The sequence below is a fragment of the Pelodiscus sinensis genome, chromosome 14 (genome assembly GCF_049634645.1).
Source record: "Pelodiscus sinensis isolate JC-2024 chromosome 14, ASM4963464v1, whole genome shotgun sequence".
Lineage (NCBI taxonomy): Eukaryota > Metazoa > Chordata > Testudines > Trionychidae > Pelodiscus > Pelodiscus sinensis.
The window spans coordinates 29,834,116-29,858,635 of record NC_134724.1 but is presented as its reverse complement, the minus strand read 5'-3'; the positions used below and the strand labels follow the sequence as shown (position 1 = coordinate 29,858,635).

General features: G+C 40.8%; 1 protein-coding gene and 1 non-coding gene across 2 annotated transcripts in view; both read left to right on the top strand.

Annotated features, from left to right (window-relative positions):
- The window catches only part of ADAM10 (ADAM metallopeptidase domain 10), a 123,023-nt gene extending 104,700 nt beyond the window's left edge, over window positions 1-18,323 (top strand). The window contains exons 11-16 of the mRNA XM_006112456.4: window positions 622-772; window positions 3,831-4,014; window positions 6,002-6,110; window positions 6,559-6,779; window positions 14,869-14,995; window positions 16,072-18,323. Of these exons, the coding sequence (XP_006112518.2) occupies window positions 622-772; window positions 3,831-4,014; window positions 6,002-6,110; window positions 6,559-6,779; window positions 14,869-14,995; window positions 16,072-16,166 (887 nt within the window). The 3' untranslated portion in view covers window positions 16,167-18,323. The remainder of the gene's footprint in view (window positions 1-621; window positions 773-3,830; window positions 4,015-6,001; window positions 6,111-6,558; window positions 6,780-14,868; window positions 14,996-16,071) is intronic.
- Window positions 10,683-10,877, top strand: LOC112547593 (U2 spliceosomal RNA). Its single transcript, XR_003091358.2, has one exon. It is a non-coding gene; the product is annotated as a U2 spliceosomal RNA (small nuclear RNA).
- Window positions 18,324-24,520: the final 6,197 nt, after the last annotated feature.

Here is a 24,520-nt window from a genome sequence, read left to right as displayed (position 1 = left end):
CACCTATGCTTCCAGTACTAACAAGGGATGTAATAGTATAGTCAACTGTTTAATTAACCGATAAGCAAAAGCTTCTATACCCATTCTCCCCCAGTTTCTCTCTTCTCCCCCCCTCCCCCCCCCGTAAATATTTTAGCAGGCTGGTCAGCAGCCCAGCTCAGTCCTGGCATGTGCCGGGTCTGGAACCTACCCTGCTGCAGCTCTGCTTTCAAAGAGTATTAGGAGGTAGGCAGGCAGGCAGCCTGGCTCAGTTCTGGCTCACGCTGGGTCTGGGAGCTCAGGCACTGCTCCCCTGGACAGGGGCTGTTGCCACCCCACACTGCTCCCTCTGTATCAGCTGTTTTTTAAACTGGTTCCCCTCATGAACCAGTTCCTGCCTGGCACCCACAGAAGTCCAGAGTGGCAGGGGCCTCCTTGGGAGTGGGGCCAGAGCGCACTGGCTACCGGCCCCACCCCTATGGGGACTATAGAATAGTTGAGTAACTGATAAGAGTTCATGAGGTTAATCAACTATTCAATTAACAGATATTTAACATCTCTGGTACTAACCTGGTTTTGAATAGACATTGCCAGTCTTACTTAACTATGCAAGTGTTACAAAAATATATTGACATTTTTCAGAGTCTGGCCAGCCTATCTGTGGTAATGGAATGGTAGAAGAGGGAGAGCAGTGTGATTGTGGATACAGTGACCAGTGTAAAGATGAATGCTGTTATGATGCAAATCAACCAGAAGATAAGAAATGCAAGTTAAAACCAGGCAAATCGTGCAGGTATTATAGATTTCAGTAATTAAATGCTTATTGAATTGTTCAGACTAATGGATAAGGCCTTCTGAAGTATACTGCTTGACATTTGAAGTCTAATCTCGCTTGTATTGTTAAAATGTCTCTAACTTTAAGTATACCTTATGACCCGGTGTATAGATAGGGGCAAGTTGTGCTTAAAAAGTTAATTGGTTGTGATTATCTCTTTAATTAAATTCAGACAGCTTACACACTTAAACGTGACTATCCCTATACATACCCATATTTATCACATTAGGTATCTCATACCAAGTAACACTTGTGTTTGCAGACATGGTCTTGAAAGAAACCCAAATATTTAAGTCCCTTTACTTGCTTCTCTGATCCATCTTGGATGTATAGGAAAAAAATTTACTTAGGACACTCACTGTCTTGTGCTTGTGAAAAGGATCAGGTTGACAGTCCTTAAGACTGAAGGTGTCTCTCTAGCTAGAGGAACATGCAAATGTGCAGTGTCAGAACGTACTTTTCCATGCAGCTTTGTTAACATGGATTAAACCAGATATGGCTAGGATAAGTTTTGCTGATGAAATTTAAGCTTACTGTTAATTCCAGTTATTAACTCGTTTACTAAAGTTGCCTTCGAATTTTAAATGTTTGCCAAATGTTAAGAATTGGCACTAAAAGATCATTCTACTATGAACATCTGTTCAGTAGTACCTGGACTGAGGCCATACTTTAGGAGACTCTATTGTTATCGGATGATTTCTGTAAGAATATGTATCCTTGTCAAATTTATCTGGGGATCTTGAACTAAGGCTATATAAAGAGTAATTAATCCCCTGTAATTCCCTCAGTAGTGGTTATTTTTAATGTCAAGTAATATCAGTAATTTGGGGACAGAGGGGAAGAATCAGTTGGATCCCTACCCTTTTTCCTCTTTTTGACTATTACTGTTGGGGAAAGAATAAAGAATCTAAACAGATCAGAACTTGACAAGTCTTTAGACAGCCTTCTACAACTGTGAGTTGTCTATTTAGTGTATAGTGAGCTAGGGTGTAAATCTCTCCTGCCTTAAACTGGTGCATGCTCTCTGTGTCCTGCAGAAGAGCCCACACAGAAAGTTCCCTAGGGTGCTTTTATCGTCCGTTTCAAAACAGGGTAAATTGAAGAGCACTACTGAATTTTTAGCATATGGTAGCAAGGTCCACACAGATGCTTACTGCATGGTAAATTTAAATCCATGTTTGCAGTGTAATAAATGTTGCTGTAGACAAGACCTAATTTAAGAGCAGCGTGAGCTGTTCTTGGCTTACAACTGTACAAGGCTGCTTTGTTCTCTAGCCCCATTGCATGTGATTTTTTTTTCTTTGCTGCTACCAGTGTCTATGAATGCATTAAACTTTAATAGCTTGCCAGAAACCAATGTTAAATTTCTGTTGAAGTAGCATTGATCAAAAAAATCAAGATTTGGCACTAGAAGATCATTCCACTTATGAAGCCTAAATGATAGCAAAAAATGTTATAGTATTGTATTCATCAGTATAGCTTGCATGTCTAAGATAGCACTGTGACTGTAATGAGCCCAAGAAAACCCTGATTTCAGCCATAGATTTCCTTGGATCGCTTGCTACAAGTAATTGCAAATGGCAAATTATATTGAAAAGTCCATGCTCATAAGAGAACTTTCAGATAGAGGTTGGTATTTCCTAAATGTTTTGTTAAAATGCAGTGTAAGATATCTAGCTACCTGTTTTGCATGGCTAAATATTCTTCCACATTTATTCAAAATTTCCTTATGATAGTGCCATATATATAAATAAATAAAATTAGGCCCACGCTACTTGATGGTACCCATATAAACCCTATGTGAATAAAAATGTGTAACTTTTATCAATGTTTAATATTTCAAATATTTTTTTACTTGGAGAATGTCTCTCTAAAGAGAGAGAACAAAAAAAATGAATTTGTTTAGCTTAAATTAATCCTCAAAAATGAAGGAAAATGCTAAAAGTAAACTTAAATTGTGTAAATTGATTGCTTCAGTAATGTTCTGTAACATAGGTAAATTACAGATTTTAGCTAAACTATTTAAACCTTTATGAAAGCTTCATGATTTATCTTAAAGTATCCAAGTTCATAAACAATTTTGGCTGAGGCTATTTTGACAGATATTCAACAATTCCAGGTAGTAAAACATTAAACTATTGAATTCTGTTGGCGATGAAGGATATGATATGTAAGATTCTTTAGTGTTTTGGGGGTCCTATACTCCACAGCATGAAAGGACTTCATCCTTAATTTTAAACTTCTTCCTGGTGCTAAGTTTAACTTGCACAGTGTTAGTTTAACCTAAAATTTCATTTTTGAGGGTGTTTAGGTGTAAACATGCATGTAAAATAACTTTTCTAGTGTAGCCTAAGTGGTGGTTTTCATAATTTAATCATTTAAGTTGAGACTAAGAAGACTACAGGCAGTCCCCGGGTTACGTACAAGATAGGGACTGTAGGTTTGTTCTTAAGTTGAATTTGTATGTAAGTCGGAACTGGTACATATTGTAGGGGAAACTCTAGCCAAACATTTCTCCAGAGCTCAGTTTTATTCTCCCACACCTCACTTCCCTCAGTCCTTTATTCTCAAGCTGAGGTGTCTGCTGAGAAAAGCCGCTCCGCGTCTTCCTGGTCTGCTGGGGGGAAGCAGCTAGTGTGGGGTTGCCTCACCCCGTTTGTAAGTAGGGATCCGATGTAAGTCAGATCCATGTAACCCGGGGACTGCCTGTACTGGATGCAAAATACCATACTTTTTCTGCCCCTTAGACAAACATGTTTCATTTTATTTTGTTGGCACAAATTGGAAAAACCAAAACCGATTCTGTTTTTGTATGCAGATGTTTTAATTGGTATTCTAGTTAAATATATATATTTCTTAGAATACAGACAAATTTGCTCTCATTTTTTTTTAATCAATAAATGTTACATTTAGAAGACTTGGACAATAATGCTATGGGAATACTAGAAACTCCATGAACAAAAAGGAATTTTTCTTAATGCATCTTTTCTGTTTTTTGTTTTTGTTTTCTTTCTAGCCCCAGTCAAGGCCCCTGCTGTACTGCACAATGTGCTTTCAAATTCAAGACTGATAAGTGTCGGAATGATTCTGACTGTGCAAGAGAAGGAATGTGTAATGGTTTCAGTGCTCTCTGTCCAGCATCTGAGCCCAAGCCAAACTTCACCGATTGCAACAGACAGACACAAGTTTGCATTAAAGGGGTGAGCTCAATGTACCAAACTATTGAATTAACAATATAACATAAAGCACTATTTTGTGAAGCAGTATGGCTTTATCGCTAATGGAGGATAGCATGAGGATATTGTTTTATTCTTCAGAAAACTCTGTGTGATCTTAAAAAGAAAAAGTAGTGGGAAGATAAATCTTCCTTGTACAGTAAAACCCCAGTGGTCCAGCACTCCCGATAGTCCGGCACCAACTGGAACCCGGAAATGATCCTGCCAGCCAGACAATTGGAGCTGCTCCGCGCCGCTTCCCCAAGTCCGCTGCGGCTGCTGCTGAAACTGACCAGTGGTGGACTTGGAGAAGAGGCGCAGAGCAGCTGAGGTGCTGCCCGGTTGGTCCCACAGCGCTGCCCCTCCCCCCCTGCTTGGCACCCAGCAGCATTCCAGCTTCTCTGCTCCACGCTGTGCTGATGCTGAAACTGACGAACAGTGGACTTGGGAAAGCTGCGGAGCAGAGCAGCTGGGGTTCCGAGCAGGCGGGTGAGGGGTGGAACTGCGGGACCAACCGGGCATCACCCCAGCTGCTCTGCCTGCCGTTTTCCCCAAGTCCGCCACTTGTCAGTTTCAGCAGAGGCGGATTTGAGGAAACCGTGGGGCAGAGCAGCTGGGGTGCTGCCGGATTGGTTCCGCAGCGCCGCTCAGGTGAGGGGCGACGCTGCGGGACCAACCCGGCAGCACCCCAGCTGCTCTGCCCGCCGCTTCCCCACGTGGCCGCTGCCACTTGCAGCCCCGGCTGGCCTGTCACCGGCGGCTGCGCAGGGCTTCCCCCGCCATCCCACCTCCACCCTCGTACCATAGCCCCCCTTCCGGAGTACCTCCTGATACTCTGGCATATCTGATAATCCGGCACCCCCTGCATCCCAAAGGTGCCGGATTGTCGGAAGTTTACTGTAGTTCCCTTACTTTGAAACAGCTCTTTGAAACACTACTTTGAGTAGTGTACACTCTCTTGCAGATCCTCTCATCATTTGACCTGCCCTATTTCTCTCCTATTCCATGGTGTTGGGAGAGGGGAGCGTTTTGGCCCCCTTATTTCTCCCAACAGTTCCCTACAAACTGTGCTGCCTGGCCAGAGAGCATTCACAGCAAGCCAATCAGAGTAAGGGAATATTTGCAGACTTCCCATCTGTCAGGAATGTATAAAGCAAGCCAGCTAGTGCAATGGGGAACGTTAATATATTTGAATCCTGCTAGTAGTTTGCACAACAATCCATTGCCCATAGGGAGTCTGCTTCATGCCAGCCTAGAAATGTGCCAACCATAACTAGTAAGGCAGGGAAAATCAGCAGATTCCTAATTTCTAGGATGCATGTGTACAAGCACAACTGCCCAGCAGCAGCAGGAAGCATCCACAAATTTAGGTTAAAGCACACTTCCTCTTCTAAATGTTCCTAATGCTGAGCATGCATTGGCAGAAGCATTAACAGAACTATTGGCCTTCAAAATTTGCTAGTAATTGGGTACCACAGGGTGGTTATTGGGCAGTCCTTTGAACCAGGGCTGATGGATTCTGTTTGAAAGTGGAAGGATCATGGCTCGTTGGCCCCCTGTTCAGTGTTCCTACTTGGAGAATGGCCCAAAGAGAGTCAGTTCAAATCCCTACTTGTACAGAAATCTGGACATCGATGGTATATTGCAAAAACGTGTCCTTGGAAAGGTTTGTTTCTATTTTAGATGAATGTAATCAATGTCTGTGTAAGAGAGTTCATGTGTGTCTGTATGAAATGTTTGCTGGTATGCAGGGGAGGGACAGTGGGGAGAGTAGAGGCGAAAGGTTTAGGGATGCATTGAGGGCAGGGAAATGTTAGTGGAAAGGCAGGGAAGAGAAGTGTTCAGGCTCAGTAAAGGGAGACTGAGAACAGGAGCTTTCTGACCATTACAATTGGTATATTTTACCTGCTTTAAAGTATGCTTGGATGTGAAGATAATATTGAATTATTCTTCCTCCTTTTGTCTCAAATAGCAATGTGCTGGTTCAATCTGTGAAAAATATGGCTTGGAGGAATGTACATGTGCTAGTTCAGACGGCAAGGATGATAAAGAGTTGTGCCATGTCTGCTGCATGAAAAAAAGTAAGATGTGCTCATTATCTAAATATTAATACAATAGTTCAAATCTCAAGGTTTTTTCACCAAATTTGAGTAAGAATTACAGCAGCAGGGAAAGTATTTGCTTCTTGCTGTTGAAACTCATTTTTTGGAAATACACAAAGTACAATTCAGTTTTTATGGCTTATGTACTATTATGAACAACGTGCTTCTCCTATAATGTTAGTCAGTGGACCTCTAGTAAAATGCCTATTTGATATGCCATTGGCATGTCAACTTTAAAATAAAAAATATAATACCTTAATGAAAGACAAATTACCACTTTCTGATATGTTTTTAAATAGGGTAAGAGTACATTTTTGGTATTGAGTTGGTTATCCTTTATACATTGGTGCATGTACAAAGTATTTTGTTATAAATTTGTCTTGAAATAAAAGCCAGCCTTCAGTTATTTTCACTTTTTTTTTTCCAGTGGATCCAATTACTTGTGCAAGTACAGGATCTGATCAGTGGAAGGAGCATTTCAGTCACAAAACCATTACATTGCAACCTGGATCCCCCTGTAATGATTTTAAAGGCTACTGTGATGTATTCATGAGGTGTCGGTTGGTGGACGCAGATGGTCCTCTAGCTAGACTAAAGAAAGCAATTTTTAATCCAGAGCTATATGAAAATATTGCAGAGTGGATTGTGGTAAGTATCTTTATGATTTGGTAATATAAGCTTGCAAGAGCCGTGTAAATGGATTGAATAGATTCAATACATTCAGTATCACAATGATAAATAATTGAATATGCAATATTTCAGTGTTCTCTTAAGGTATGTCTACACTGCAATAAAAAACACACACCTTACAACTGACTTGGGGTCTGGTCAGCAGCATTTTTTTTTCCAAGACCTTTATTAGATGCATGTGGCTTGTTAAATAGGTGTCTGATTTTTAGGCTATCCACTTCCATAGTTGTCTTCTTGTATACATTTCAGGCTCAGATGATTGTCTGGTTTAGGGTCTAGGGTTTACCACCCTCACAGAGGAATCTAAATGCCTTACACGTAAAACAGATAATATCAAAATCCCTCGTGGCCTTTGTGTCTTAGGCACTTCTCTCTCTTCGGAGTAAAACCTGTTTGGTGATAGGGCTTCTGTTTGTTTGTACAGTATTTCATTAATTTTAACTTTTGTTTCAGTGTGGCTTCTGATTTTGATTGGTTTTTATGAGTAGAAGGGGGTATTAATGTTAGGGTTGTTCTGATGGCCTTGCCTTCTGTACTTGGCAAGGCCAAGTTTAGCAGTGAGTTTGGGTTTTTGCTGTCATCTTGAAATTTTTTTCTTAAGTTTTCTTTGTAGACCTAATTATATTCCATCTCAATAGTACTAAATATAAAGAACAATGGAAGAAAAGTGTGATGCATAAAGAAATTTTCAAGGATCAGGCATAGCTTAATGAAATTGGGATGTGGGAGGGCTAGTTATATGAACAGGTAACTGTTTAACATTTAACCATTACCCAGGAATGGGCAGAGGGACTGCTGCCCACCTCCCTCCCCCCCGCCAAGCTGTCACTTCCGCCTTTGTGCGAGGCTGCTGACTCCAAGCCTATGCAGTCTAGGAAGCAGACTAGAAGAATTGAGCCCCAAATATCTGATTTACTCAACCATAATTTAGTGGTTATGGAAGCACTGAAAATATTGTCATTTATTAATGCAATGTTCATTGCTCAAAGAATAGCTAATATAGTATAAATATATAGTGGATCCCTTTTAGTTTAAGAAACTATTGTAATAAATGTTCTAATATTTGCACATAGTCAATTCTCTGTAAACACTAAATAGACTTTTTGAGATTAAAAGGAATCGGCTAATGTCACTCTACTCCAGGGACACAGCCAGAATTTTTCTAAGGAGGGAGTTTAAGAAGAAGATCCTTCTCCAGAAGGATTCCTGTCCTGGGGAAGGATGGTGGGACACAACCACAGTGTGCCTGGAGGCATGGATCAGCTTCATATACAGCTGACTGGGTGCACATAGCTGCAGGCAGTTTTGTGGGAAAGGATGTGCTGGGATGCCCGGGGCCTCTGGTGCAGGGCAGAGTACAGCGAGAGAACACAGGGAAGTTATTGCGTTCTCTGAGTCCCCAGCTTCCTCTGGAAATCCCTGGTGTTGGGGCTGCCACTCCCACTACTGCCCCACCAAGAAAAAGGACACTGGGGAAATGCTAGAGCCTTCTCTCCCAGTCCACAACATCAGGATACTAGGCAGGGTTTCATTGTTGGGCACAGATATGGCGCCCAAGGGTGTTACTCCTCTATGGTCAGCAGGTCCCACTCAGCCGCTGCTGAAACTGATCAGCGGCTGATTCCAGGAAGCTGGGGGCAGAGCTGCTCTGCCCTAGGTTTCCTGTAGTCAGCTGCTGGTCAGTTTCAGCAGCGGCTGACTTAGGGACGCCTGGGGCAGAGCAGCTGGGGTGCTGCCGGGTTGGTCCCCGCAGCGCCGAGGTGCGGCGCTGCGGGGACCTACCCGGCAGCAGTGCCCCAACTGCTCTGTCCCAGGCATCCAGATTCAGCCGCTGTTGAAACTGATCAGCGGCTGACTACAGGAAGCCCGGGGCAGAGCAGCTCTGCCTCGGGCTTCCTGTAGTCAGCCGCTGGTCAGTTTCAACAGCGGCTGAATCTGGATGCCAGTTCCGACTTATATACAAATTCAACTTAAGAATAAACCTACAGTCCCTATCTTGTACGTAACCCGGGGACTGCCTGTATAGGATAAAAGCACACAAGTCCAAATGTCACTACCTGTGATGCATTTTTCATGGCTGTGAATTTGGTAGGGTCCTACTCACACAGCTGTCTTCGGCATGGCTGAAGTAAGGCATTGGTGGCTGCCGTTCTGCTTGAGCCAGCCAAGTAGGATGTAGGATTGGGCCCCTCTTTGTTTTTTCCATGTGGTGTAGGTTTATAGCAGCATTTTGGCAGGTGACAGGGGAAGCTGTAGCCTGTCTTAAAAACGCTATGTAATAGGATGCCTGTAATACAGACAGCATGTATGTAATACTCAAAATGTAATCATTTCCTAATTGCATTAATGGTTAACTTTAACTGCTTCATAAGGTTTCTGAACTTTATCTACAAAGCTTGCTAGTGTTCATCAAGGACCAGACCAAAGAGTTGGCTGTTTAAAATAAGCCACCTTTAAAATAACTGCAGTCACAAGTAGGTAGTTTTCATTAACCGGCCAGGCACTATGTTAAACTTTGTATATATGGTGAAACACAAGACAGATAACCCACTTTTAAGAAATTAGATACTTAAACATGAATTTCAATGTGTTTCCTCTGGCTTAATTTTCATTTGAACAAAAAAGTTCCATTTACACCAAATCAAAAGCAGTAGTCGTAGTCAAAATATATAGTACTGAGAAATGTGTTAGGTAAAATATTACATTTACTATTGGCTATACCAAATAAATAAGTCTCATGAATTTTCATAGAAATAGTCATGCAGATTTTAAATGTATGCAGTAAGTCTAGAAATAATATGTATGGATAAGGAATGTAATAAATGTCAGCCTCATTCAGATGCCATACAAAAACTACCAAATGAAAATTGTTAAACTGCAAACTAAAGTATTCAAAAAGTTAACAGCTGCCTGTGTAACCTTAATTTTGCCCCTTTGTGCCTATGCTTTATTATGCAGTTTTTAATTACATCATTGCATGCTATCGTTTTTCACATTTCAAGTGTTGTTGCTTACAAAACCTTCTCATTCACCTCCCGGTATGTTAGAGGCCTATGAAAAAATACCGTGTGATTATGTAATTGCTGTCATAAAGAAGAAATGGAGTGGGGGCTGAATTAAAGTTGCACAATAAATCTGGCATTTCTTAAGTTAGGAATGCTTCAAACTGTAACAAGGTTTTTAAGGTAGGTTATATGGCATTTTTTTTAAAAGCTCTGACATACATATTTTGCTGTGCCACACCAGAATGTTGGGAATTGGGGTTCCTATGTTCTGTTCCCTAATCTGGGAGTGGAGAAATCCCTTCAATTTGATCAGAGGACGGAAAGAGAACTTGTAGCTGGTGGTGGTTTCTCAGTTTGCTTTTTGTTTACAGAATGCTAACAGTTGTGCATGCCTATACCCTTCAGGCCCTGCCAAAGGGTTAGTGGGGCCCTGGGCCCATCAGCCAGCCAGCCAGGCAGCAGCAGCAAGAAGAGGGGTGGGGTTTCATGATAGGCAAGGAGACAGACAGCAGCAAGCTAGCCAAGGGCTAAGCGGGGGGGCAGGATCTCAGCCTATCCTTGCAGACGGAAGGAGTGTCAGATGGGCCGTTGTGATACGCCAAACGAAGGATGGAGCAGGAGGTGGGGCTATGCACATGAGCACTGCTGGCCTGCCAGCTGAGCTGTCCCCTCCAGGCAGCACTGCCCCCTAGGGGCTGGGGTCAGGGGTGGCCGTTGCATGCTTCTAGCGCCTGTTGGCCGGGCGTCATTCCCGGGTGGCCGTGGCACTGCAGAGAGGGGTGGAGTGGCGCTGCTGGGCAGTTTTGTACCATGAAGAGCCAAGGGGGGACCTGGTGCTCGGGAGCCGAGCCCAGGTATCGCTTCTTGGCCTCTTGAAGGCTAGGATCAAGTGTAGTGTCTGTTCTTATCCGTTTAATTGCTGTTAGGATGTGAAATGGATGATAACGATGTGAAATGGATTTTTTGCGGCAGGGGCTGGAAGAGGAGCTTGCTCCATCCGCTCCGCACATTGGCCCAGTATTGTAGCATCTCTGGGAGTGGTGCATCTCCCCTCGGAGACTACAGTGCGGTTTGAAAAAAGAGTCAAGAGATTGGGGGTGAAAACTCTACCTCCTATGAGCGTGTTTGTTTCTCTGTTGTAAGTTCCAGCCCCAATACCTGTGCCCTGCCTTCCCTAAGAGCTTGACTGGCTGTCAAGCAGCGAGGTGAGCGCTCCGGCGCCGGCTGCTGTTGTTGCCCTGGGGAAACACCGGGAGAGTCAGAGAAGGAGGCGGGGGCACGTGGGGAAACAGGTGGGTGTGCCTTAAAAAAAAAATTCGTCAAGTGGGGTAGGTGGGGGTGGGCGAGATGCTGCATTCAGGGGGGCGGGCATGGGATTCCGTTGCTTCATTCTTGGGCAGCCCACTTCTCTGTTGCTTGCCTCTGGCCTTTGTGTCCTCCACAACAGTGGGCAGTGCCTGGTCTGGCTCTTTTTCCTTTGCAAGCCTTTAGCATTCATTGCCTGTGTCCCACCAGTGGAGCTGCGTTCCAGATCAGAGGTGTTAGGAGGCCATGGCTGCTCCTCCTTTCCCTGGCAGAAAAAAGTGGGCAAGCAAAGGGGCAGGGTCTTGAGGCAGGCGGAAGGAGAGCAGAGAGGCAGGCAGGCAGTGGCAAGCTGAGGGCAGGGTTTGATGTCACGCAAAAGGAGGCGAAGAAGCAGGGGAGACAGATACCAGCCAGCTAGCCAGGGCCAAGCAGGAGGGTGAGGTCTTTTCCTGTCCTGGAAGGCGGAAGGAGCATCAGGCGGGTTGTTGTGATGTGCTGAACAGGGGGTGGATTAGGAGGCGGGGCTGTGCATTTGAGCACTGGCTTGCCAGCTGAGCTAGGCCACTGGGGTGAGCAGGTGGGCGCTGGGCAGTGCGGGGTCCTGAAGGTGCGGGGCTCAAGGTGCTCGCCTTGCCCTAAGGCAGGGCTTACCATCCTTGAAACATGCAACTCTATGTAAGACGACATGACAGAAAGCACATAGATTTGTTGCTAACTAGATAAGTCTTTGGTTAGCTATATTAGAGATGTATACTCTATTGTTACTTCTGAATCTTTGCGGTCTCAGATCCTCCATTGCCCTTTGTTGGGCAAAAAATTTGCCTCCCTCCAAATGTTAAGGATATGAAAGCTTGCTTAATATAGGTTACGAAGCAAAAATAAAGACCATTAAGGAAAGACAAGGCTAGAACTCAGTCTTCTGTCTTCCAGCCCAGTGCCTTTTACCCAGTTTAAAAATTATCTTAAGAATAAGGAAGAGAGAGGAAGCAGCCTGTGTTTCAGTTGAAAGGCTTACTCTGTTCTTATCATAGACATGTAATGCAGGAGATTCACTGGGAGCATACGCAGTGCCGAAGAGAAAATAAGGGACAAACTGGGATGAAACTCTATATGCAAACTCTCTGCATATTATAAGATTGCCAAATATGTCTGTTTGGAGAGGTATCGTTCACTAACAGTCTCAGACTTCCTCTCTGCCATGTAACAAATTCCTAATCTGAATCTTTGAGGTTTGAGAGCTGTCTTTAAATATGCCAGAATTTAACATAGACAGAAATACTAGTTTCATGAGCTGATTTATTGAAAATGGATGAATCAGTTTTGCTTACTTACAAAACCCTCCCTTGTATGGCAGACAAAGCATGGAGTTTGTCTAAGCTAAATAACAGTAAACAACGTTATAATAGGTGTTAGACAACTTTAACTATAGTCTTTGCTCCTGCTGACCACCAGTTGGGACCCCCCTGGATATTAATAGCTTAGTTGAGTAAAGACACTGTTGAAACCTGTGGGTGTGTACCCAGCTTTATAACATCCACAGCTCTCTCTCTGGCCCAAGCAGTACTTCCCCACTCTACACTGCTATTTTTAGTAGTGTGGTCTCCCACCAGTGAAGCCTTTCCCTGTCACAGGAAAAGACTCCTGGGCTACGTCTACACTCGCAGCTTCTTCCGCAAGAAATATGCAAATGAGGCTAAGCGTGGAATATTGCCGAGCCTCATTAGCATACCTAGTAAGCCGCCATATTTGCAGAAGAGGCTCTTGCGCCAGAAGGAGCTGTCTACACTGCCCCTTCTTGCGCATGAAAAAGCCTCTTGCGCAATGCCATTATTCCTGAAAATAATCAGTGTAGCAGCATTGCGCAAGAGGGTTTTTCTTGCGCAAGAAGGGGGAATGTAGACCGCTCCATCTGGCGCAAGAGCCTCTTCTGCAAAAATGGTGGCTCATTAAGAATGCAAATGAGGCTTAGCCTCATTTGCATATTTCTCACGCAAGAAGGTGCAAGTGTAGACATAGCCCTACAGCAAGGGGCAGTGCAGAAAGGCTCCATCAGCACACCACTTCTGGTGCTTTCTCACTGCTGTGGGGGAAGGTTTTGGTAGTGAGATGCAGCAGTCCTGGGGAAAGATTCCAGCAGTTCCCTGCTGCTTCCCCTCCTCCCAGAGCCTTTCACTGACATGTGGCTACATAACAATGTGAACACCACTTGCTTTTTCTTACAGCTTGTAGCTACATATGCCCTGTGTCGGGGTGGGCAATAAATTGGCGTTGTGTTGCCAGGGTTAGTCCCTTATCGACCAGCGCTGCTGTATTTTCTCGCTCTTCCACAGGTATGGGCTATTGCAGCTCCTGTTGGCTGTAGATCACTGTTCTGACCAACGGTAGTGGTGGGAAGCAGTGTGGACTGCGACATCACTTCCCATAGCCCCTATTTGCAGCTCCCATTGGCTGCAGATTGCTGTTCCCAGCAATCACCTGTATCTGTGGAGATGCAGGTAAACATAGTGCTGCTGGCCCGCCAGGGGCTAACCATGGGGAACTGGATCCAGACCTCAGACCAGTATTTGTCTACTCCTGACCTATGTGCTGCCACTCTGGTGTGGAGCATAGATGTAGACTAAGAATACTACACTTGATTAACTCAACAGGTCAGCGGTACCATAAAAGGATCTTACAACTCACTAAAATGAATTTCTCTGTTTTCACTTTTTCCTCCATAAGCCTCCAATAAACTAAAATGTTTACAGTATGTCATGAAAGTAATGCATCCTAGCCAGTGTTGGGTCAAAGTGGAGGTAGGTGAAATGAATTTGAGAGTCAAGTACTTCTCCCTGAAAGCCCTACCATTAGTCCTTCTCTAGTGGCAGTAGGGGAGCAAGAAACTAGGCTAACTGTGAGAGTTATAGTGTCATAAAGGAAGTGTATCCGATTAGTATTTCTCATTCTAGGTCTCATGTATGTTTCCTGGACACAGCTCTGCTGTGTGAGGAAAACAAATCCTATAATTTTTGTGGGGAGGGAGAGTGGATGGAGAACTTGTTTTCAAATCTTCCCTTTCTTTCTATGGACTATGTTTTTGTGTGTTCTGCTTCGAATATGTTTACTTTCATTGCAACAGCATTTATGAATCAATTTCTGCAGTCCTCTATTAAGTTTTGTCACTTTTTCATTAGTTGTAGCTGAATTTTCCTTTATGGCTATTTTTTATTACTTTTTGCATGCAAAGTAAAGGCCAGACTGTCAGCTAAGAGCTGTGAAAAATACACAGATTCTTACATTGTTGCTGCATTGCCCCAAGGTGCAGTATAGTAATTTAATACATAGTCCTTTTCTTTTGATCTTTATTACAGTCTGTGAATTGATTTACTCATTGCCCTGGAATATGTCTGGCAAATCCCTGGGAGTTACTGGCTTTTATAGATAGCTGGCACTAGAAGATTTGTGACTTCTATAAATTTTTCTATAATAAAATAGTTATAGTATTAATCATTAAGTGAAACAACGATAGAGCTCGGAAAAGCCATTATCAAGTTGGGAAACTTTAATATCTATGTTTACTCAGATTAGATGCAATAAATACCTAACAATGATAAATGGATTATTATATTAGTGGCATTAATGCATTTATCTATTTTTTTATTTTTGTTAGTATGTTTCATTATATGGGAAACATTGCCAAATTCACCAAATAAGTGTACTATCTTTATTTTAAATCTTGCTGTATAATGTGTTTTTAGGCTCACTGGTGGGCAGTACTTCTTATGGGAATTGCTCTGATCATGTTAATGGCTGGATTCATTAAAATATGCAGTGTTCATACTCCAAGCAGTAATCCAAAGTTGCCTCCTCCTAAACCACTCCCAGGTAAGTACTTAAGTGATTTACCACAGAAAAGTAAGAAGGTAGAGCCTTTTTTCTCAACTATATTGCCTTGCCTTTTTAGTGTTGGGACTGTAGCGCCAGTTCTGTAGTTCATAGTCTGGCTACTGTGTGCTTTTTTTCATGCCAACATAACATTAAAGAACTATTTCTGACATTTGGTCTACTAGACATAGAGAAAATTACATCTCACTTCCTCTTAGTCAAAATACGGATTATAAACACATGGGCTGTGTCTACATTGGCACCCCTTTCCGGAAAAGGGATGCTAATGAGACCAGTCGGAATTGCAAATGCCGCGGGGGATTTAAATATACCCCGTGGCATTTGCATGAACATGGCTGCTGCTTTTTTCCGGCTCGGGATTTTGCCAGAGAAAAGCGCCAGTCTAGACGGGATCTTGTGGAAAATAAGCCCTTTTCTGGAAGATCCCTTATTCCTACTTGAACCGTTTTCTTTGGGCTTATTTGAAAGGTTTTCTTTGGTCTTATTTATTCCTTGAAAGTAGGAATAAGGGATCTTCCGGAAAAGGGCTTATTTTCCGCAAGATCCCGTCTTATTTTCCGCAAGATCCCGTCTAGACTGGCGCTTTTCTCCGGCAAAACCCCGAGCTGGAAAAAAACGGCAGCCATGTTCATGCAAATGCCACGGGGGATATTTAAATCCCCCGCGGCATTTGCAATTCCGACTGGTCTCATTAGCATCCCTTTTCCGGAAAGGGGTGCCAATGTAGACACAGCCATGGAGCATGTAGAAAGTATAACTTTTGTTGCAATTACTAACTCAGATATCCTTTTAATCTGTCTCCCTATACCACCTTTGTCAGAAAAATCGTATGTAGCAGTTTATTTTCAATTTACTACATGTTCATACCATTTAGCTTGTTGTCAGACTTTTCTTATTTTAAAGATTGTGCTTTTTTGCAAGCTTGAAAATACCCTGTCATATGTAATTTGTCTGCCCACAGTGGTACTTCATTTTCCTGCAATAATTCTTTTAAAAAAATGCATTCTTTGATTCCCACCCCCCAACAGTTCATATTTTTTCTCTGTTTACAACAGGCACTTTAAAGAGGAGGAGACCACCACAAACAACTCAACCACCACCACGTCAGAGGCCCCGGGAGAGTTATCAGATGGGACACATGAGACGTTAAATACAGATTTTTGCCTTGGTTCTTCCTAGTGCCTACAATGGGAAACTTCACTCCAAAGAAAACCTATAAAGTCACTGTCCCCAGTCTAACTCTCAAACAAAAATAGAAGAAAAAAGGCAAGATGTTAAGTCCTTAAACAAGTGGAGGAATTTAATTTTTAATTATTGGACCTTCCAGCTCAAAAAGAAGAGAGATGATTTTCTTAGATATTTTTAATCTAATGGCACAAAAGTCTTATCGTGGTTTTTTTTCCCCCTTTTCTGCTCTTCATTGCTGCATTTTCTTCACTTGCAGGCAAACGTGGCTCTAGTAAAACTTTTATTCACAAATTGAAAATATTTGTATATATTTTTCAACTGGCAATCAAGGCTAGGAAGCTAGACCACCTCAACATTGGAAACATAACCTGCCAATGTATATACATTGTTATATGCAAACATGTATTTCTAATGTACACGCGTACTTCTGTGTGCAATTGTAAACAAAAGATTTGCAATATGGATGTTTCTTTGTATTATAAAACTTTTCCGCTGTTAATGAAGAAATTGTTTAATTGACATACTCAGGATAATAGAAGATGGAAGTGTATAATGGTCAAGGATTCTGTAATGCTTTATACAGCAGTTTTGAATCAATTCAAACTTTTTATTAGAATCAGAGTTGGTTCAAGTACTCATTTCATCTTTTATCAAACAGCTGCTAAGACATAGCACACAAGTTTGAAATGCTCTGTTGAGAATACATGCAACAAGAGCTGTGCATACTTTGCATATGCCAGAATGTTTCAAATTTACATTTTATATAAATCTGATTTCTTGTAGTTCATCATTAAGTATTTTTAATTTTTGTCTGATTATTTTGTTAATGAAGAGTTGGATAACATATTTCCATGATTTAGTAGAGAAATATGCCTGTTATACAAATCGTTTAAGGACTGCAACCAATTTATTGGGGTTGTTCAGATATTCATAGTACGATAATTATGTTCATGATTCTGAGGGAAGTAAGTGGGAAGGATGAAAAGCTGTAGTTTCTATTTTAATTTATCAAATATCTAGATAACCTTTCAGCATAATAGTGTTAATGGATAACCACTAAAATACAGTAATATTACAGCTACTGTAACTAAGTTAAAATTGTAGTTAGGCCAACTGATTTTCCCTTAAATATTTTATAATAGAGAAGTTTGAACAGCACAATGTCCCATTCCAAAGTTTTTATTGCGAATGTAAATAATTGGCATTTTTTAAAAAGAAAACTAAAGCGTTTAATTACTTTAACATGCTTCCTGCTATGTAGAAATGAAAGGGGCATTAAAAAATTTAAGCTTGTGACACTTTTATTGTTTTCCAAAAGCTCCAAGCTAATTAAAGGCAAATGGCTATAATTTTCCTGGCTTTGCTTAGGAGAAAATTTACTAAGAGTTGGACAGTCTTTCCTTTTTTTTTTTTTTTTTTTTTTTAAGAGTATAAAGTTTACACAATCATTCTCATAATGTGACGCAAGCCAGCATGGCCAAAAATATTACAGAATATAATGGGATCTCTTCCTTGTAAACTTGTACAGTATATGGTGACTTTTTTCAAAATACAGCTTTTTGTACATGGTTTAGAGACAAATTTTGTACATTGAATCCCATAGACTATAAATAATTCCAAGCAATCTTACTAAGTTAGAAATGTCCTGTAGTTGCTTTTAAATCATTTTAAATACATTTGTTTTCAGATTGTGTAAAGATTGGAAGTGGGTTTGCATTTCTAAAATGGAAACTTTTATTCAGGAAGAATTCTTAGTAAGTTCATGGGTGTTATGTTTGGGACATGTAAATTTTTTGCTTGTAGTGTTAACCTGTGGTGGGGATATAGCAGATACATGCTGCCCTATTTTATTTTAAGTCTAAGTTAAATGTTTTCTGAAAAGAGACATGTGCACTGAACTCTCCACTGCAAGACAAGATGTGGTAAAACAAAAGAGATCAAGACAAATGAGATCTAATACTACTGTCAATTTAATGTCCACTGTGTTTTATACAGTATCTTTTTTTGTTCACTTTGGAAATTTTTACTAAAATTGCAAAAAATAAAGTATTGTGCAAAGATATGTATGGGTTTTTTTGAAACTTGAAATGCATTAATAAATAGACTTGATATAATTATCTTCAAGGTTCACTTGCTTTTTAAAATCAAAGAAAAAGAAGTATATAAATGCTGTTTCCTCCTAAGTTTTCTGTCTTTCACCACAGACTCTTATAACAAGAATAATTGCATTATGAAGACATAGTGATATCCACATCTCTAAATTTGAGCTTCATATGGTAAATAAGTGTACAATTTGTCCATGGAAACACTGTTTTTAAGAGAAAGCACTAAAATTGTCTTTATTCTGTTTTGTTTCTGATCAAAGCATTTAAAACACCTTCTCTGCTCTTTGAAAATAACTGTCAAAGAATATAAGAGAGATCTTGTAGCTTGATACTTTGAAATAAGTTCACTTAACATTTTATCTATGACAATTAATATAAAATTCACTGAAGACTCAACTAATGAATAATCAAAATATGCTGTACAAATGATTTTTACTGTTTATTAAAACCAGCAGCATAGGTGGCTTTTAATTTTTAGTGGACAAATCTTTGAAAATTGATGTTAACTGGTTATGTTGTTTGCTTAAACAAAGCACACAAGATCTTTTATAGGGGAAAAGGCAGTACGCCGCATTTATTGAGAATACAATGGTTGCATATGCTTTTTAATTACTTGTATACACAAACAACATACACACAAAGTCTCGCCAGACGATGTCATAGTTACCAGTCCAGAGTCTGTGTCAATCTAGTGGCCAGCTAAATTGAACACAGGGGGAAGCAGGGCCTTTGTCGGTCAATCGATCCGATTTGTTGGCAAGATGAACCCGAAGATCCATAGCAAAGCACCCTGCCTTTATAATCCTTTTCTTCGTTGAAATTAATGGATTCCGCTCTGTCAGCCTGTGATCAGAATGTTATCTCATATTGATGTTAATCATTCCCAAACATTTTTCGAAGGCTCATCCTGTAATCAGTTGTCTTTTGGGGGTGCCTGCTTGCTTTAAGGCTTGTCAGTCTGCCAATACCTCAATTCCTTCTTATTATGGGTACACACTGGTGATTATAGATGGCTGCTTTGACGCTGATATGTTTCTTTTTAGTCTGTCTTTTACAGTTTGTCTTCACCCTTCATTCTCCCCCTTTTCTCTTGACCCTTTGGCTCGAACGATGAACTTCACACCGTATCTTATTTATATAAACAGTCTTTTTCACAAAATCCTTCAAAAGTAAACAGTACTGTTTTATATTAAGCAAAAGCAAAATTAAAATTCACATAAAAGGCCCAGGCCTTCAATATTTCTAATCTCATTAACATAGACACAATGTAAAATCCTGTACTAAACTTTAAAACAAGAAAAATATAAAAGATATATCCTTAACTAAAAAATTTAACTAACTACAATATTAAATATAATTATATATGTTACCTTATAATACTACATTATTAAACCTAAGATAAAAAATACAAAAAGAATAAAACTTTTAGTTCCAATGGTTAGACAAAGATATATATATTAAAAGGCCTCTAGCCACACTTTTCATTCAAAGATTGTGCATATAAGGAATACGCGCTTGAAGCTTTTATTTCCCTAACTAAGCAATAGATCTCAGGAACTGCTGAGCAGGCTTTGATCAGCAGCTTGCTATAAGTACTGTTTTCATGATTTTGACATCACTACTTGCTCTAAGAATTAAATTGTACTATTCAGTGCAAAAAGAATTATTAGCTAACCAGTGGGAGTTCTGCACATCTGGAAGCCAAATAACCTTTTCAGGTGCCTAAATAGGAATATAGATGCCGAATTATGAAAAATGAGGGGAGTGGCTTAAATGCTTAAAATCCTGTTTTCTTTTAAATTAATCCTTGTAGACCTACAAATGTGGAAATGGCTTTATTTTTGGTAACTAATTTCCACAGGATATAGCTGTTAATTGAATTAGGTTGTCTTTGTACTTCTAAAACCATTTTATTCCTTAAACAGTTTTTTTTTCCCCTTTAGGGAGAATGTGTAGACAGAATGGCGCGAACATCTGAAGTGAAATCTCCATGTGATTTCCTTTAACATGACATTTTATCTAGTTAATGCAGCAGACTCTAAATCAATGACTCAGTCTTTTACATTACTTCTCCCAAGTTACATAAAGCAATGGAAAAAGTTTTAATTTTGAAGAAATGTGAATAGGTTACATTAGTTCACTTAAGGTGATTAAAAACACTTCAGGTATGTCTACACTTGCACCCTCTTTTGAGAGAGGGATGCAAATGAAGACATTTGAAATGGCAAATGAAGCCGGGATTTAAATATCTCACACTTCATTTGCATATTCGCATTATGGCGCTATTTCGAAATAGTGCTATTTCAAAATAACCCTTATTCCTCATACAATGAGGTTTATTTCAAGAGAAGGGTTTTCTCTTAAAATAACTGTCTTAGCAGCGTCTTTTTTTTTTAAATAGCGCCATAACACGAATATGAAAATGAAGCATGAAATCTGAAAATCCCAGCTTCATTTGTAATTTCAAATATCTTCATTTGTATCCCTCTCTCAAAAGAGGGTGCAAGTACCCTTAGACTCATAGAATACTAGAAATCGAAGGGACCTCGAGAGATCCAGTCCAGTCCCCTGCCCTCATAGCAGGACCAAGCACCATCTAGATCATCCCTGATAGATGTCTGTCTAACCTGTTCTTAAATATCTCCGGAGATGGAGATTGCACAATCTCCCTAGACAATTTATTCTAGTGTTTGACCAACCTGACAGTAAGGCAGTTTTTCCTAATGTCCAACCTAAACCTCCCTTGCTTCTTGTCCAAGCCTATTGCTTCTTGTCCTATCATCAGAGGCCAAGGAGAACAATTTTTCTCTCTACTTGTGACACTGTTTTAGATACCTGAAAACAGTTATCCTGTCCCCTTGCAGTCTACTCTTTTCTAAACTAAACAAACCCTATTCTTTCAGTCCCTCATAGCTCATGTTCTCTAGACTTTACTCATTCTTGTTGCTCTTCTCTGGACCTTCTCCAATTTCTCCTTATCTTGAAATGTGGTGCCAGAACTGGACACAATACTCCAACCTAAGCCTAATCAGCTCAGAGTAGAGTGGAAGAATGACTTCTTGTGTCTTGTTCACAACACTCCTGTTAATGTACCCCAGAATCATATTTGCTTTTTTTGCAACAGTGTCACACTGTTGACTTATATTTAGCTTGTGGTCCACTATGACCCCTAGATCTCTTTCTGCAGTACCCCTTCCTAGACAATCACTTCCCATTCTGTATGTGTGAAACTGATTGTTCCTTCCTAAGTGGAACACTTTGCATTTGTCCTTATTAAACTTCATCCTATTTATCTCAGACTGTTTCACCAGTTTGTCCAGATCATCTTGAATTATGACCTTATCTTCCAAAGCATTTGCAATCCCTCCCAGCTTGGTATCATCTGCCAATTTAATAAGCCTACTCTCTATGCCATCATCTAAATCGTTGATGAAGATATTGAATGAATCGGTCCCAAAACAGACCCCCACAGAACTCCACTTGTTATAGCCTTCCACCATTATTAACTACTTTGGGAAAAGTTAAGCAGCACCCACTTTATAGTAGCTCCATCTACGTTATTTGCCTTGTTTATTGATAAGATCATGCGAGACTATCAAATGCCTTACTAAAGTCTAGGAATACCATGTCCACTGCTTCTCCCTTATCCATAAGCCTTGATATCCTATCTAAGATAGCTGTCAGATTGGCTTCTATATATGTAAAATGTAATTATTTTGAGATGGTTTGATTCCAAGCGCTAAGTTTAAGTGTTTGGAGACAGCAATAATCTGAGTGAACAAAAGGTGAGGCAGTACTAACAAATATTCAGGAATGACAATGGCAACTTTAAATGGTACTAAGATCTATGAGCTAAATGTTTCAGCTTCTATTAGAATAGATACACTTGCAGTGCAAGCAGTGCTGGTTATACAAGATCAGCTTGTCTTTCAAATCTGTTGACACTAGATATTTAGAGACCTTGATTTGTAAGAAAAGGGAATCGGGAGAAAGGAGAGTAAATGTTGTTGCTGCATATTTGCTGATCACATGCATTGTTAAAACTTATATATTGATTTTGCTTTTAACTTTTTTTTTTTAGCTGACAATTTTAGAGAATCTTGAAAGATGTATTATCTAGTACAGTGGTGGGCAACCTGTGGGCCGCTGCGGTCCACTGGGGCTAAACCTCTGGCCCACAGACCCTCTGGCTTCTCCTCCCCCCCACATGTGTTTCTTGCACACTAGAATATTGGAGCCCCCCCACTTCCTGCTCTTCCCTCACACCCTCCAAGTACTTTTGGGGGAGTTGTGAATTGCCTGATTCGTGGTGTTCTAGCTCTGAGAGGGAAGGGGAGAAGCGGAGACAGAGCATGAATCAGGTGACTTGCCCACTCTGAAACTGCTGGGAAGGAGGAGAAGAAGGTAAATGTGGGGCTCTGGTGCCCCAGTGCACAAGAGGGGGTTTTGGGGCCACAGGTAGAACCCTAGTGAGCTGTAGCTGCTATGGCACAGAGAAGGAAGGCCACTGATGCAGCCCACCCACCTTTCTGGTTGGCCATCCCGGTTCTAGTGAGATCCAAGTTAGCTATAACTTCTTCATCGGACAATTTCTCTCTAAGACATCAAGTGGTCATAAGATTTTCCTGATGCTTAGACTTCAGCAGCCTCCATACAAATTTTGATACTATCCACCTTTTCTTCACTCATAGGCACCTGTGCCAAACTTGGTTTTGCTAAAGTTAAGCCTTATGTTTACATTTAGATAAACTTAAAAACAGCAAATGATCTGGTAGCATTTTATAGACTAACAAAACATGTAGATGTTACGAGCTTTCGTGTGCATGGCCCACTTCTTCAAATGACTGGAGTTTTGAGTTAGGATGAGCAGACCCAAAATAAATAGGGGAGAAGGGGGGGCAGAGGAAAAAAGGAGGAGGGGGTGGGAAAACAAGTAGCAGAGGGTATGGAAATATCAAAGGGAAAAAGAGGAAGGCAGAAGTGGGAATCAGTAAGCACCTGAAGATTGGGTAGTTAAAATAAAGCAGATAAGAATCAAAGGCAATAACAGGAATCTATGCAAAGAGCTGTTAGCACCTTCAGTGAATGTTAGGTTGATAGTGTCCCAACCATCCCTCATCACGATTGAGGACATTAACATGAGAATTGAACTTGCAGATGAATTGTAATTCCAATGCCTCTCTGTGTATTTGGCTAGTAGAATTGGTTTGTGATAAGACAGCCACTAGAAGATCTTTTAAACAGTGATTAGGTAGATTAAAGTGTTCCCAACAGGTTTCTGTATGTTCCCTTTACGTATATCTGATTTATGTCCATTGATTCTTTTCCATAGGGACTGTCTAGTTTGTCCAATATATATATAGCAGTGGGGCACAGATCTTGATGGCATAGATCAAATTACTGGATGTGCAATGAAAAGACCTTTTGATTTGGTAGCTTATGTTGTTGGCTTCAGTGATGAATTCATTTGTATAGATATGTGGGCAGAGTTGGCACTGTAGCTGGTTGCAGGGCTGGGTTCCTGGATGCTTATGATGTGGTTGTGTGGCATGGTTACTGGAAAGAATTCATTTCAGGCTGGGCAGTTGTCTATAAGCGAGAAGAGGCTTTTTTCCCCCAAGGCTTCTGAGAGTGAGGGATTGTTTTCCAAAACGGGTTGTAGATTGTGTATAAAGCGTTGGAGGGGTTTGAGCTGTGGACTATATGTAATAAGTGGAATTCTGTTGTTTTCTCTTTTGGGTCTGTCTTGAAGTAGTTCATATCTGGGTACTTTTTTGGCTCTGTCAATCTGTTTTTTCACTTCTCCAGGTGGGTATTTCAGTTTTAGGAATGCTCTGTAAAGATCCTGTAGGTGTCTCTGGAATCGGAGCAAATCCGGTTGTATCTTAGTGCTTGGCTTTATTAGATCAAGAAATGTGTCTGGGATGGAAGCTGGAGGCATGAAGGTAAATGTAGCTGTTGGTGGGTTTCTGGTATAGGGTGGTGGAAATTTGTCCATTATTTAACTACTGTAGTGTCCAGGAAGTGGATTTCTCATGTGGACTAGTCCAGGCTGAAGTTGATGGTGGGGTGGAAGTTGTTGAAAGCCTTGTGAAATTCTTCAAGCTTAAAGACATGCCTGATTTTTAAAGGTATTGTGCACCCACAAGTCCCTGAAAATAGCTGTATAAATGAGGATTTGGGATGCCAAACTTTACAAAAACAAGTTTGA